The sequence below is a fragment of the Gadus morhua genome, chromosome 11 (assembly GCF_902167405.1).
Source record: "Gadus morhua chromosome 11, gadMor3.0, whole genome shotgun sequence".
NCBI lineage: Eukaryota > Metazoa > Chordata > Actinopteri > Gadiformes > Gadidae > Gadus > Gadus morhua.
In genome coordinates, this window is record NC_044058.1 from 6,337,838 (window position 1) to 6,353,751 (window position 15,914).

The 15,914-nt window shown below is 44.7% G+C and overlaps 2 protein-coding genes across 5 annotated transcripts; both read right to left on the bottom strand.

The window, feature by feature from the left end:
* Positions 1-108: 108 nt before the first annotated feature.
* Positions 109-2,926, bottom strand: mfap5 (microfibril associated protein 5). Of its 3 annotated transcripts, none has more exons than XM_030370991.1 (8): positions 2,775-2,905; positions 2,472-2,552; positions 1,670-1,748; positions 1,524-1,556; positions 1,318-1,356; positions 826-913; positions 434-507; positions 109-336 (listed from the first exon to the last, which is right to left on the bottom strand). In XM_030370991.1, exons 3-8 carry the CDS (start codon positions 1,710-1,712, stop codon positions 224-226), a joined length of 390 nt encoding a protein of 129 aa, XP_030226851.1. In that variant the 5' UTR covers positions 1,713-1,748; positions 2,472-2,552; positions 2,775-2,905; the 3' UTR covers positions 109-223. The 3 variants fall into 3 exon arrangements, with proteins under 3 accessions (XP_030226851.1, XP_030226850.1, XP_030226849.1); XM_030370990.1 differs by having other exon boundaries at positions 2,472-2,594; positions 2,775-2,896; XM_030370989.1 differs by lacking the exon at positions 2,472-2,552 and having other exon boundaries at positions 2,775-2,926.
* A 6,270-nt stretch (positions 2,927-9,196) lies between these two features.
* sbk3 (SH3 domain binding kinase family, member 3) lies at positions 9,197-15,001 on the bottom strand. 2 transcript variants are annotated; one of them, XM_030371503.1, is made up of 4 exons: positions 14,548-15,001; positions 12,250-12,397; positions 11,190-11,392; positions 9,197-10,656 (listed from the first exon to the last, which is right to left on the bottom strand). In XM_030371503.1, the coding sequence occupies exons 1-4, from the start codon at positions 14,551-14,553 to the stop codon at positions 9,886-9,888; spliced, it is 1,128 nt and encodes a 375-aa protein (XP_030227363.1). In that variant the 5' UTR covers positions 14,554-15,001; the 3' UTR covers positions 9,197-9,885. The 2 variants fall into 2 exon arrangements, with proteins under 2 accessions (XP_030227363.1, XP_030227364.1); XM_030371504.1 differs by lacking the exon at positions 14,548-15,001 and adding an exon at positions 12,041-12,125 and having other exon boundaries at positions 12,250-12,381.
* Between the last annotated feature and the right edge of the window lie 913 nt (positions 15,002-15,914).

The following is a 15,914-nucleotide window of genomic DNA, read 5'->3' on the forward strand; positions in this document are numbered from 1 at the left end:
TAATCAATCAACAGAAAACAGCAGATCACATCATCCTTGTCTAGAATCATTATTATAATGTGCTAACATAAACATAGTATGGTCTAGGAGAGAGAGAGAGACACCATCAGGTGTTGAGAAGTGGATTTATAGTGTTATGGGTTGTTTTTATGACTACGCCCCTGGGTTGTGTCTCTAAGGACCTGCAGTCCCGCATGTGGTGTATGCCACCATGTTGGCCCCATCAAGGCTTGTTTGCCCAGGTTTTGAGGTTGCCACGGTGATCCTGACAGCGTTTCTGATTGGTTGACCTCTGAAGGCGCTTCGGCCATCCGGCCTGCTCCCGGCACCGCTCCGCTGGAATAGTTTTAAGGCATACAGATGTTAATACTACGCTAAGAGTGTGTGTGTGTGTGTGTGTGTGTGTGTTTGTTTGTGTTAGATAATGTGTCACCTTGAAGAAACTCGTCGTCGTCACAGAGGATTCTGGTGCAGATCTCTTTGTTGATGAGATAGACGCGAGGCAAGCTGAGGGAGAAGCAGAACACAGCACAACAATCACAGAACACAGTGAATGCACCCTGCCATTACAGTTCAACTTTGGACCTGATGCAATGCCTGCAATGGGGGAGGTCACACTCAGATTTCACTATGGAAGCCATTTGAGGACATGTACGTCTTCCAATATTTCCATACCATTCATGAACAAAAACATGCAACAACAAGAACATAGGCATGGGTGAGATGGGAGATAAAGTACAAAGAAAGATATGGTTGTACAATAGGCCATTAAACTTTTAAACGTGTGTGTGAGTGTCTGCAAATAAAGTCTACACCATATCTCACCTGTAGAAGCACATGGAACCGACACACTTCTTCATGGGCCGCTGAACTGAGTACATCCTGGTGCATGGATACTTCTGCTCACTGCAGTCTTCATCCACAGAGAGACAGGGTCAGCATGATAAAACCAGCCATCGCACACAACAAAATGCAGTGGACATCAACACACAGACAAGACCAAATGTCATGAGTTCAGACTCCATAAGTACGTTGTGGGTCACCTGCATGGCCCTGCTCCGTTTTCTGGTTAATTAGTCAGCAACAAGTTGGGGAGGTTCACATATGTTAATTTTGTACGACACATCTTCCTTCACATTATAAAGATCACCAGGTGCCCCTTTAGTTGTAACTTTTGCCAATCTTTTCGGGTGTCTGTGATTATTTTAAGAATCTGAATCACCGAAACAGAATAATTAATACTAGCCCTGGCGTTGTAGAGGCCCACGTTGTTCCAATACGAAAAACGTGTCGCTCATTCTCCCCAGTTACACTCACTGGGTGGCAGGAGGGGGATGACAGATGTCCCAGGAGCCTCTATAGAAAGCCAAACAAGAAACAGAAAGAAAAAGAAAAACACGATTAGGATTGGGAAAAAACTCTGTCCCCGCTGACCCGGGGCAGTGAGTCAGGCGATGGCACAGGGCGCGTGACGTAATTAGCGTCTTGATCTGAAGTGTAAATGATGAGATGGACGCTATTACCAGCTTGCTGGGCCTGGACGACAGCTGTGAACGCTGCGGAACGAGAAACCACATGAGGGGAGTGTTTCGCCGTGCAAAAACAAACACGCCAGCGACTCAAATGCAATTAAACGCCTTGATTTGTGTGTGCTGTTTGGCAGGGTTACCGTGGAAACTGCAGAGGAGCAGGACCACTGGAAGGCCGCCCATTCCTAGAGCTTGTAAGAGGCGAGTCTTTTTTACGAGCTGAAGGAAACGGTTGAGGAAACAGGTCCGGGTGATTTCACACTGAGGAACTGTTCAATATCTCCACTGTACACTTTTTTTTTGGCCATTGAATTTTTCCCCATAATCTGCTAGTGCCTCGCATGGGAATTTTTGGCAATTGCTTCTGAGTCTTTAGGATACCACAAGGTTTTCCGCAGGTTATGACAGCAGGCATCATTGCTATCATGTTATTCAGATCTTTTTTAAATGTTTTTTGTTTTAATATGGTCTGAAACTTGACAAAAGATGGGTGGAAGTGAAGCACTGAGGCATGAGAAAACACAATTAAGTTAAAAAATTCCACTCCTGCTGCAGTCACTTATGCAGTTTTTTTTAAAAATAGTTTGCCCTCCCTCTGTGTGTGTCACTCTCTCTCTCCGTCTCTCTCTCACGCTCACTGTTTCTCTCGAACTCTCTCGCCCCCCGCCCCTCCCCTACTCTCTCTCTTGCTCTGTTTCATTCTCTATCTCCCTTGCTCTCTCTCCATCTCTCTCTCAGAGTCTTGGGAGACCAAGACATGAGTTCTCTCTAAAGAATGTGTTTTTTTTTTTACCATATTTGAAAAGCCCCACGACCCCTCCTTTCTGTTACAGTCACACGTTATTTTCTTCTTTACTTTTCCTATATTTCCCTATAACCTCCCTATAACTGTCACACTCTGGACATGTTGACTATAAGAGGTAAAGGAATGCCTTTACGTACATGCCAGTCCTGCACTGGTTATTTTCCAGTCTGGACCTCCTGTGTCTCTGGGAGTCTTGTTCCCATGCCAAACAGGTTTTGCTGAGGAGGTTAATCCGTTTAAACAGGTCGTGTGCCTCTATTCTGCATACAGGCAAACCAAAAGTCTTTTCCATTATTATAACCTCTATACAACTTCTCAAAAAAATATCAAATATATTCAGCTGAAATGTTGTTTTAAAAGCCACAAACGTTCAAATTAGTGTATCAACTACAAATGCATGCATTATGGTAATATGAAAGGCATATGAATTGTTTACTTACAAGTTTCTAGTCGTGTCGAACCCTTGTTAGTTTAACAAATGTTTTCCTCTTATTTCCCCTCCTTTTCTCCTTTCTCATTATTCCTTCCCCCTCCTACACCCATTGTCTTGCCTTTCATCATAGCTCTCTCTCTCTCTCTCTCTCTCTCTCTCTCTCTCTCTCTCTCTCTCTCTCTCTCTCTCTCTCTCTCTCTCTCTCTCTCTCTCTCTCTCTCTCTCTCTCTTTCTCTCTCTCTCTCTCTCTCTCTCTCTCTCTCTCTCTCTCTCTCTCTCTCTCTCTCTCTCTCTCTCTCTCTCTCTCTCTCTCCTCTCAAAATCTGGGAAAAAACAATCTGCTCCTGTTGCACTTTGAGAGATTGAAGGGTTATATTTTGTAACTATTTTGACCAATGTTGTTCTAATGTTATTGTCGCTATTTTTCTAATTCTACAAAAATGAAGTCAACATAAGGATTTCATATGCTCATTTACAAAAGAGATTTTGCAGTCAAACGGCCAAATCTAACTCTTCACTGGGCACTGTAAAGTCTTTATAGAAAAACACAGAAGCTGTATAATAAATGGCTGTTGGCACCGTTGGTATCCTTTGCAAGGAGCTATCCTGTAGGCCGGCATGGTTCCAGACACAAGTAACACAAATAACCATATAATGACCGGACATTAACAAAATAATTGTATGTATCAACTAACCCTCCATTACTTACTGATTATAAAGGAGACTATAAATTGAATGATTATTAAGAGAGATATAAAAGCAATACAACAGGATATTCTTATGACCCATTCCATATATGTATATATGTATTGTCAGTCCCAGTAAATGTCTAATAATATTCAAATAACTTTAAAGGAAGGAATAGACCACTGCACCAGAGGCTGACATTTCTGCTGAAACACTCAAAAGTGACCAGCAGGTGGCAGAGCAGATGTTACAGTTTCTCTCGGTCGCTTTGGTACATTTCTCAGATCAGAATAGAAATTTGCAAAACAGTAAGTGCATTTCTCAAAACAATTCGTACAAATAGCAAAACACCATGGATTTCATGCAAAAGCCAGTCTCTTACTCAAAATCCTTAGTTCGTTTCTCAAAAGTAAATATCTGTGTCAATGAACATGTCAGTGCCATCAAAATTACAAGTCCATGTTTCATTGTGTACGGATAAGACTTGCTTAGTCATGTTGTCAATATAACAGTGTACTCTGGAGGGATGCTCTGATGTAAACTATGGCTAAAGTTTTGAATGCAATTATTGTAAATTGTAAGTTACACCTGTATGTTGAGATTGATTGCAAGAGACTGGACAAGTTCGCATTTACGCTTTGACTGTTTGTACTGTAATTAGTTGACAGACCATGTCATTTGAACATAGGAAAATCTCCTTAGGGTAAACTGTACAGGCGTTGCTCTATGAATTACAGTGCAGTCTTCCTACACCTCCTGACGTTCCTGTCTGTTGGGCCACAAATTCCATTGTCAAACAATGTAACATTGTGTTGTGCTCCAGATCTTGCCAGTTTAGAGAAAGTCAAGATTCACCTGGTAGCAATTTACCAATTCAGGACAGATTTAGAAAAAAGTCTAATGGAAATGTATAGAAATATGCTTGACATATTATGACAACTTGTTCAACCATTTTGCATGTAAAGACTTATGCAATGAACTAATGGCCAAATGTTGTGGGGGTGAGACTATTCAATAGAGACCCATTGCAATACATTTTGATAAACATGACACGAGCAATTGATAATGTAGGAAAGAGCAGAGAATTGTGCATAATCGTTTGCATGAATGTACCAAAGTATTGGCAACTTGTTCAAAGAAATGAGAAACTACTTTGTTGATGTGCACAAGTGACACCATGATGTGAGGATTGAACAGGTAGTTTTGAGAATTTCAATTCTGATCTGAGAAATGTACCAAAGCGACTGAGAAAAACTGTCATAATAATGTCCCTGGGTATAAGTCATTATGAATAAGTGACAATATATGAAAGACAAATTATATATTTGTCAATTTTTTTGCCATAATTGTCCATGGCATATTCCGAGGGCAAAAATAGTTCTACAAAGTTGTTTGTTCCTTGTGTTATAATGCTTTCATTTCAAAGATAAATATTTACTGTGCCGGGCAGTAATGAATAGCTGAAAATACAAATAATTGTTCCTTGCCGTAATTATGGGTAAAAAGGATTCACCAAAAGCACCACACGTGAATATCAATATGCCTTTGTGCCGTTTGATTAGGATTCAATGTATTCAATATATATATATAAATATTGAATACATTGAATCCTAATCAAACAGCACAAAGGCATATTGATGGGAACAAAATGTGTTGTGGGAACAAAATGCGCTATTATAACCTTCAAAATAATAAATAAATTAAGCATTGGCATATGTTAATGTGGTTGTTGTTGCTTTATGCTTAAAAGTCCAAAGCGACTGGTGGTCATTCTACATGAAAGTGCTGAGCGAAGGAGAAGCTCCCCTGGCATGGCTGTTAAAGGGGACCCTATGTTGTCAAATAGGTGGACTTACACTGGTACCACTGTGGCTGAAACCTGAAGCTCCTCAGGCATCCCTGAGCCTGCCCAACATACATTTTACCAGCATACCCCTGGAGCCACATCCATCCCTCCCCAATACGCACACATACACACACACACACACACACACACACACACACACACACACACACACACACACACACACACACACACACACACACACACACACACACGCACACACGCACACACACACACACTGTTTGGGCCTCTGAAGGTGTGTGTGTGGGGGGGACGACGACACACATCTTCATGGCATATCGGAGGGGGGGGGGTTACAAGCATTCGGAGGTCAGTGCGTGCGTGGGGGCTGCCCTAACAAGGCCCGCTCGATGAGGCCGATGACAACTTGACAGATGTAGGTGCAGTGTAATCTGATGGGAGGGAGGGAGGGGGGCTTGGGGGGGGGGCGGGGGGTATCAGGTGATCAGGTACTTGATGTTCAGTGCACTCTGCTTATTTGTTGTTGAGGAAGGTGAGGAGGTGAGGAGGAGGAGGAGAGGAGCAGGAGGGGGGGGGGGGGGGGGGGGGGGGGGGGGGGGAGCGGGAGAATTGACGAGGCCAGGGAACGAGGGGGTGGTGGCTACCAGGAGCATGCCAGATAGTAAACACATGATAATCTCTAGACCTGTTTATTGGTTGGAAGTGATTGCTACTCCCCCCCCCCCCCCCCCCTTCCACCAGGCCTGCAGCCAAGCAGCCCCGCCTTGCTGGTAACCAGATCCACATGAACCCTGCCTCTCAAGTCCCCCCACTCCGCTCACTATTAAACCTTTACTCACTCATTCTATTGTTTGCTCTCCCTTTCTCTTTCGGCACTCTGCACACTGCGTAGGCGTAAGGGATGTGTCTTCTCCTTGCGACATTCACACAATTTTCAAGTGATGCACTGCGTGGAGGGCAATGTGTTATGGGGTAACGGCACCCTGACACCCCCACACTGCGGGGTGAACCAGCTCAACTGGCATTTGGCGCATAAACTCCTAGCTGTGTGAAAGAGATGATTTAAGTTCTCAATGCGGATTGGGCTCTCTGATGCCGCTCTCTGTCCACTGTTGTGGTCAGAGGAATTGATTCCTGATGCAGCCATCAACATCAGACACTAAGAGCTATACCTCTGCTCTGTTTATCAAGAACCGAGCTGAGGTGTTTCTAGTGTTTTGGGCTAACGTAGCTGTGGATCAAGCCTGAACGACAGCATCTAAATTCTGTTTAAGCCGAGCCGCTTTTCATTTTGCTTGGGATTTGTCCCTAATAAACGTTATGGTTTCAGAAATAACTTTTGAGTTAACTCTGTTGCCTGGAAAGGGATCAGTCAACTACCTTAATTCCTTATGGTGTACCATTTTTGGTACACTATGGCCATGGTGACTAAGGGTTCAAAGTTGAGGTTCAAGTTCAACCTAAAAACTGAGAGTGTGAGCTATAGAGGGAGAGGAGGGCACGCAGTCGTCTAACCATAGCTCTGGGTAGTTTGTCTTTGGCCCAGCGGGATACATTTCAGACATATGGCAGGTTAAGCTCTTTATATTTCCCCATCTGGCCCTGCAGACATCTTCCACATATCACTATCTGTGCTATTCAATCCTTCGTCCTCAATAACACTCCATCCATCTGATTCGCTTTACACTTATCTGGCTTAATTACATGTCAACACTTGTATTTCCTCATCTGACGGGACATGTCGGAACTCACTGCTCTGTGTTCGAAGGGGCAGAGCGAGGGGATTTCTCCTTTCAAGGGATTACATGCGTGTCATTACTTTGACCTACAGCCCCCAACACCCCTCCCCCCGAAAACAAAACAAAAACAAACGTCTAATCTCTACACTGAGAGCTTGGATTAAAAAAATGTTCCTATGCAAATACCTGACCTATGTGGTTTACCAACTCTGAGTCAATCTGTTCACTTTCCCTAAGGCATGTTGGCTCTGTATATGGAAAGACCTTTCCTACACCAACCCCCCCCCCCCCCCCCCCCCCCCCTCCCACTATAGACACTGTAGCTTTCTTCTAATTGACTTCCATGCACAGGTGTCCAATGACCTGTCCTGGCCCTGTCCTGCCAGCGCTCTGTCCCTTTGCTTCTCCCTCATGGATTTGCGCCTTGATGAGCATCTTTGAACGGCCAATCTATTGTCCCCCCCATGTGTTTCCATTGGTCACGAGCCGGACCACTCTTAACCCCCTCGTCTCGCCCTGTCACATGACTCCCCCCCACCCCCCCCCCCCCCCCCCCCCCCCCCCTAACCCTAACCCCCGGCACCAGCACCAGCACAGGCACCACCACCCTGCGCCCCTCATGCCCCCCCGGTTTCCAGGAATACAGTTCATTGCATAACGGCAGAAAGCCCTTAGCCCTTTGTGAGTGTTAACGTAAATGGAACACGTAGCATGTGGTGCAGTGGTTGAGGGCTGGGGTGTTCCCAGGCTCTGGCGTAGGCACTGACCCCTCTGAACACAAGTGCTCTGTAGAGGGAGGCAAGGCCCAAATAGATAGATGGGTAGAGAGAGGGAGAGAGATAGTGGGAGAGAGAGAGAGAGAGCGAGAGAGAGAGAGAGAGAGAGAGAGAGAGAGAGAGAGAGAGAGAGAGAGAGAGAGAGAGAGAGAGAGAGAGAGAGAGAGAGAGAGAGAGAGAGAGAGAGAGAGAGAGAGAGAGGTAGTGAGAGAGAGAGAGCGTGGGAGGGTGGGGAAAGGAGAGGGAATAAGGAGATTGTGGGAGTAAGGGGTGTAGACAGTGAGAGCCAGAGAGACAGTGAAGAGGTGTAGACAGAGAGAGAGTCAGGCAGTGAGGGGCTTCAAGGCAGGGGAGATCAAAGGAGAAGTAAGTGCCAAGGGAGGAGGAGAAATGGAGACAGAGAGAGAGGGAGAGAGATTGAGAGAGAAGGAGGTCAAGAACCAGCTGTCTCACAGTGTTCTGTGTGATTCCGCTGACCGGGCCGGCCAGTGCCAAGACAGAGTGAAGGTGGACTGGAGCTTGGGGGGGGGCATGCAGAAGCAACAAGCCTGGAGGGAGGTGATGATGAGCGCTGTGTGTAAATAGATGGGCCTGGAGTCTATTTATAAGGCCATCTGGAGTGGCCCTTAGCAGGGGTGAGCCCTCGCACACACTGCATTAGCAGCCTGCTACTAACAGGGCTCCAGGCCAACCCCTGGACCAACTGCAACACTAAAGTTTCCAGAAGTCATTGACGCCTTTATAATCTTTTTTTTCATTATTGTATTGCAAATGTGTCCATGTCTAGTTCAATCCAGTATTGGGCCTTATGCTAATGCCCATATTGTAACAAATATTAGTATTTTCCCTGTGATTGGCAGTTAGTTGGCCAAGAATAGCGGTTCACATGCGACGGCCATGAATATTGAACGATTTATGAGCCTTTTCACAGCATCATATTCTATCTCGCTATTTAGCATTGGAAGGGCAAGCCCTCCACCGCTTTGTCAGCGTAAGCATAAGATACATCTCTGAGGTGCCAGTGGCTTGAAGGTCATCGTACAGTCCTCCTATTCTTCTTCATGACAGATCTAGGGCAGCGGCCAGCAGTATTCAGGTCAGGTATTCGTTTGTGAGCACCTAAAAAGATGTCAATCCTTTTGTAGTTTACAGTATTGGAGTTCTCTTTGAATGGTGGCGGCCCATGAAAAGAGGCCTTGGATTTGACTCCTCTCACTATTTCTCTCCACCATCACTGGTGTTGGCAGAAAGGCGAGAAGTAAAGGGCTATCAGGATCTCTATCAGGGTGTATTCTGGAGTCCAATTTTAGATGAAGCCGGTCCGCACCTGTTGCCTTGCCCACTCAGAAAGGCATCACTTTCCTCCATGATTAGCCAACAGCTATAAAACATTACACGTCTATGTAATTTCAAAGATTTATTTTCAGATATTTTATGAACTTCATCTATAAAATCTTAAGGTTTCATCGTAATCAGTTGAATCATCCTTCAACCGCCATCGCTTTTCAAACCTCACCGAAGAACACAGTCATGAACAAAGTCATAATTTACACATTATGTAAAATGATAACTATAAGGAGCTTATAGCCACTGTTCATAAACAAAGGAGTGGAATGGTTATTTAATTTGCCATATTTCCCCCATCCCTCATGGTAACATTCAGCTACCATAGTGCTGAATGTGTTGTGCTCCGAAAACTCGCATTACATCATAGTAGATAGCACCAGTTTTCGTTTCAAAACATTTTCAATACATTTCTCATAAACTATACATTTCATTAATTCTATCCGCAAAATAATTGAAAAAGAAAATTCAACAGTATAATACAGCTTTTGATCAAAACATTATGATATTAGCTACTTTTTGGGGAACATATATTAATACATATACTATACATACCACATACTCATACACTTGCACACAAACACACTTAGAAACATACAACATACATCATTATTATGGAGCAATTTACAGAAGAAGAAGCAATATTCTACAGCAGCATCCCATCACACACTTTTTCCCAGTTATTTATTCTTTATATGAAAAAATATGAATATCAACGATTTACTAAAAATAAATGCCAACAAAAGTCTATCTCTCTGCCCGGCCCTCTCTCTCGGGTTCTTCCTCCACTCCTGCTCTCCCGCTTATGTTCCTGGCCTCCTTCTCGGCCTCCGCCTCCTTCCTCTCCTGCTGCTCCTCGTTCTCCTTCAGCCAGGGGCCTCCCAGGTAGCTGAGGATCTCCTCGGGGCTCCCCCGCTGCTCGGGCAGGGGGTGCAACAGTTCCTTGAAGAGAGCAATGACCAGCCGACTGAAGCCCTTGAACTGAGTGGGCAGAGGGTTGCTCCTCCTGTCCTCCCTCTCCTTCTCCTCCTCCTCCTCCTGGTACCTGTCCTCCCCGTCGCTGTCCCGCTCGGCCTCGCGCTCGAACCACTCCCTGAACCTGCGGTAGCCGGAGGCGTCGCGGGTGCTCTCCTCCCAGGGGAAGCAGCCGGTGAGCAGGCAGTAGCTGAGCACTCCCAGCGCCCAGCTGTCCACGCTGGGCTCCACTGTCATCCACAACGGCTCCACGGGCTCCAGGTCCCCGCTGAGCTGCCGCCGCGCGTTCTCCTGCTCCAGGGCCTTGACGGGCTCCACCTCAGGCGTGCAGAAGGGCGAGTCGTACCAGACGCCGCGCACACTGGTGCCGATGGGCCGGGCCAGGCCGAAGTCACCCAACTTCACCCAGCGGCAGGCGGGGTCGCACAGGAAGATGTTCTCGGGTTTGATGTCGCGGTGGACGAAGCCCAGGGAGTGCAGGTGGGTCACGGCGCCGCTGAGCTGCGCCATCACCCTCTGCACACACTCCTCCCCCACCCCCACCTGGGGAGAGAGGGACACAGGGATGGAGAGGATAGATGGAGGGTTGCAAAATATAGACTGCAAGCACATGGAGTCAATATCACAATATACATCAGAGTGAAAAGATTGTTGCATGAATACGTTGATTTCTATTCTATTCAGTTGTTTTCTAGTATCTTCTCTTCCATTAATTTGCAGGGACTGGCCGGCCTGGTGACTTATCCAACCCTCTGTTATTGAAAGCAGGCTAGCTCTCACATTAATGCGTCAAATGTTCCTGGCAGAGACACAAACAGAGGAGGAGGCTTGGATGCGTTCCGCCTGTAATTTGTTGCATGCCTCGATTGGTTGTTGAAAGAAATGAAGGTACAGCAACAAGATCACTACTAAATATGAATACAGCATTCTTTGTTCTATTAAGTTGAGACAGAATGGGATTGCATCTGATTCAAGTCTACTTGAAATAGATTTCACCACATCTCTCTTAGGGTGTTCCCAAGTGCTCTAGACACATGGTTGTGTGTTTGTAGATCCATATCAACTTTCAATCACACCTCTGACACGATGACATTGTAGAGGTCACCGTAGAGGCCGGCCTGCTGGGCAAAGACATAGTAGGAAGGTGTGGAATAGAAGATGCCCAGGGCTCGCGTCAGCGAGGGATGGGTGCAGAAGGAGAGGGAGAGGTGGTATTCGCGCAGAAAGGAGGCAAGGGAGGTTGACTTGCGTGGGAAGAACTTCAGAGCCATCGGAGTGCCTGGGGGCCAATGGTGAAAAGATGAGATGGTCACTGATCGCACACTGAGAGTTTAGTTCAACAAAATCAATGATATGAAATATGCAATCCGTTAAGGCAGACAGAGTAAAAATATAACGTCCTCTCGGGATGGTCCCTGAGATCTAAACAGCAACCCGATCCTACTGAATGTAGCAAAGCCCTCGATTACAGCAATAGCAGAAGGTTAAACCAGAACTATATAAAGACAACATCAGCCTTCCAGTTGAGCAGCACTAATGAGCCCCCAACACAATGTGTGTAGAGGCTCAGCCTTGAGTGCATGTCTTGCTAGAGTGCAAGTATGGAAAGGTCCAATTTCAAACCAGTGGCGGTTGGCTGGCAGGCCAGCGAGTTCATTAAAAGGATTAATTCTACCCTAAGGGGGTTTCATTCATAAGTCCATTAAGTGAAAGCCTGAATTGAATCCAAATCAAATGGTCACAACATGTTCAATACTCAACTCTGACCCCCAGTCGCACACACACACACACACACACACACACACACACACACACACACGGACACACACACACACACACACACACACACACACACACACACACACACACACACACACACACACACACACACACACACACACACATACTCACTCTTTTAAAACTATACCTCATTGCTGCTGCAACCTTTTTGTAATTCCTATTTGGTTTTAGTTTTATTGTCCGCGCCATTCCTCCCATTGGTTGTAGACGTCCTGTCGAAAGTGACTGTCAAAGGCATTGCATAGTGTATGCACTTCAACCATGTGCTTCTTCTTCACGTCTTATTATATGTGCAGTGCCAGAGCCCTGAGCTCCACACCTCGGCCCGTCACCCACCTCTCTTCCTGTGCACGGCCAGCATCACCTTGCCGTAGGAGCCCTCTCCCAGCAGCTTGACGATCTGGAAGTGGTCTGAGGTCCTCAGGCTGGTCATGGACTGGGCCGTCAGGAAGCATAGCTCATCAAGCTGCTGAGCTTCTACAGCCTGCACCACACACACATAAAACCACACACACGCATACGCAGAAACACATATCTGTCAGTGTTTCTGGGAGACGGTCCTGTTGACAGGGGATGAGTGGATCACAGACAGGATTGGCGGACCGCTGACCGCCGGAACATGTTGATGCATGGGACGTATGCCTTCGCAGAATGTAATCAGACCTGCTATTGACGTTCCATTACCTGAGCCCACCCCATGGCGTGTTGTGTCACCAGAACCTCAACCCTAAATCCCCTAAACAGCAAATATCTGTGTATATGGTATCAGTTAACCTTGTAAACGGATTTGGCCAGGTGAAAAGATAGTGAGATTAACAAGTGAGGGTGGATGAGCGAGACATTGTCTGATGGATTGTCTGATCTAAGGTTATATCTCTGTGATGTCTTCTGGGGACAATCACAGCACTTGTTCCTGTCATTCATAGTCCTTGTGTCCTGTGTGCTTTCACATTCTCCTGAACTAGATCCTCTCCGTGAAGCCCACTAAATTAAGAGAGGCGTGAACATGTTCAAGGCAAGTAGACAAAGCTATCACAACACCTATGTATATTTCTGTTTTTGACCTTGCAGTCTTTTGATTGCATAACATTGTCATAGATGCCCATAATCCAAGTTTTGATTAAGTTGCACATTGGAAAAGGTCTTAGAATTTCTCGTTTGTGATTGTGTGATGTTGTGAAGTGTTATGTGTACCTCTCCGATAATATTTTCTATGGATTATGAAGTGGGACTGGTCACTCATGAGTCCACTCCATAATCAGTTATAATCAAATTGATCACATTGGTCTTCAGATAGTACCCTCAATTATCTGGATCATAAGCTATATGAGGATAAACAGCAGGATTTCAGCTGAGATAATATCAGAAGTCCGAGCTGCTTGGCCTGTCTCCCTTGTATAATGTCACCAATGATTGTGACATTATACGCTTGATGACTGTATGTTATTGTATGTTTTTGTATGTTATGTATATTGTCTATATCAACTACACCTTTATGTCTATACATATGTTTATATGTAGACATTTCCATAAGTAAGCGTATCTGCTGAATCTTGAGATTGCCGGAAAACCTAAGACATCATAATTCACATTTGCTAATCACTGTGCATAAAGGTTGTGACAAATGTCATGTTTTATTTAGAGGTGGGAAGATAACAAGGATTATGCTTTAATCAAGACAACAAACAATTTTTTGTTATTATTAATGGACATGAAGAAAAATAGATAATTAGACACATAATTAGAAATTCCTGTTTGTTTCTTTACACTAAAATGTTTCTACATATCTACAAATGAAAATATCCTAGGATATTGCCTGTCAACCCAGCTTCATAATGCTTCATATGCCCTTTTATTTCAGTATATGTTACTTGTTAATATTTTTAAAAATATACTGGAAGGCAGCTGATTAACAAATTAACACGGAAATTACAATTATGTGATTTAAAAGATACTTTCATCCAAGCAATTTATATGTGAGGCTGTGATCAATCAAAGCAAATATCAATATGGGAGTAACTACAAAATATAATCAGGACTGCAATAAGACAATAGCTTAGACTCAAGTGAAATATTATGTGCATTTCAAAAAAGTAAGATAAGAACGAAATACAACACAAGTGGTATAACATAATGAGATGACTCTTGATTGTTCAATCAACTTTTAGAGTTATCAATGTGCTGCATACTTGTCTTTTTATTACTTAAATCAAATCAATCATCATGCCAATCAAGCATGTACACTTATTCAACGGGATTATTAACACGTGTGATAAATAATTGATTGTTAATCAATTATTGATCGTGCTCATATAATAATCGATTACTGGAGGTGGTACATTGTCAAAAAAATACGTTGAAGGGCTATAGAATCATTTATTAATCATGGCTGCACCTCAGGCTTTTTTTATGCAGCAAAGAAGCCTGGTTTCTCTTCATGCTGTATAAGCACATGCAACACATTTTTGCTTTATGTATTTCAATAATAAACCTGATCAACCATCTGTTTAGTTTGCTATGAGCAATAATAATCAGTTATAATGCATTTATTCCGTATCAAATAGCAAAAGTAATGCAGACATAATAATTCACTTTTCAAGAATACTTAAAATCCTTGAAATAGTATGTACTCACTGCCATTTTCAGAGGTGGACGACTCTGCAGTACGACTGTATTCACTTTGTCTTGGTTCCGGTGCAATCAGAAAAAAAAACACACTGACATCCAGCAAGTGCTGTGATTTACAACCTGTTTCAAAACTGTCACGAATGTATCCTTGGTTAGGATGCTTTACTTCAACAGGGATCGGAGCCACTGCATGTGAGTCTCTTCTTTGCGGGGGTCCATACGACAGCTTTATATGGGGGACAGACAGACCCCTACCCTCCTCAGGGACCTCGAGCCTGACTTTGTACTTCCCCAACAAAAGCCCAGGTCACGCCCCTGTCCCACCACTGTCCACTCCTTTCCTACACTGCTGCCAAATCCTCTGTGTCCCCTGAGGGGTTTGCTAGTAACTATGCATGTACCAACTGTGAGGCATTTCACCCCCCCACCTCGCTCTCTCTTCTGTGTGTGTGTGTGCGTGTGTGTGTGTGTGTGTGTGTGTGTGTGTGTGTGTGTGTGTGTGTGTGTGTGTGTGTGTGTGTGTGCGTGTGCGTGTGGGTGTGTGTGTGTGTATGTGTGCGTGGGTGTGTGTGTGTGTGTGTGTGTGGCACGGTTTCTCTCCTTCCCTCTGCAGTGTGGTGTTGATGCATCAGAGTTTCAGTAGGTTCAAGCCATCCAACTCTCTTTTTCTCTCTCTCTCTCTCTTTCTCTCTCTCTCTCTCTCTCTCTCTCTCTCTCTCTCTCTCTCTCTCTCTCTCTCTCTCTCTCTCTCTCTCTCTCTCTCTCTCTCTCTCTCTCTCTCTCTCTCTCTCTCTCTCTCTCTCTCTCTCTCTCTCTCTCCTACCTATCGCTTCCTCAGCTGCCACACAAGTCCCCTGCTTTCTAATGTCACTCGCACCTTCACCTCCCAGCTCACCCTATCCCACCTCCCTCTCTGTGTTTCTCCCCCCCCCCTGTCTCTGCCTATCTAGTCAGTGGATCTTCTGCACAGTGTGGAATGCTTCACCCAATCAGTAGGTATGCAGACTGCATCCAAATAATCATCCAAATTATTGCTTACATACATACAAACATACATTCATGCAACGAAAATGTTTTTTACATTTTATATGTTTTATATCCTCTTGTCCTCATTTGGAAATAAACCATCCTATCTTAACGTTTTGCTAATCTCCTGAAACATTAAGACTCACGATGGCTTCAGACTAATGAGGGACTGAGTTAACAGCTGAATGCTTGTCGTACAGAACAGTCTCCCTGGGCTGTGTGCAGCATATAGCAGACCTCAGTGCCAGCTGCCTTGTATTTTTCCCTCCATCTCTTTCAGCCTCGACACCCTCCTCTCCTTTCTATCTGCTCAGATCAATTTCCAATGATACTACATACTACAGTAC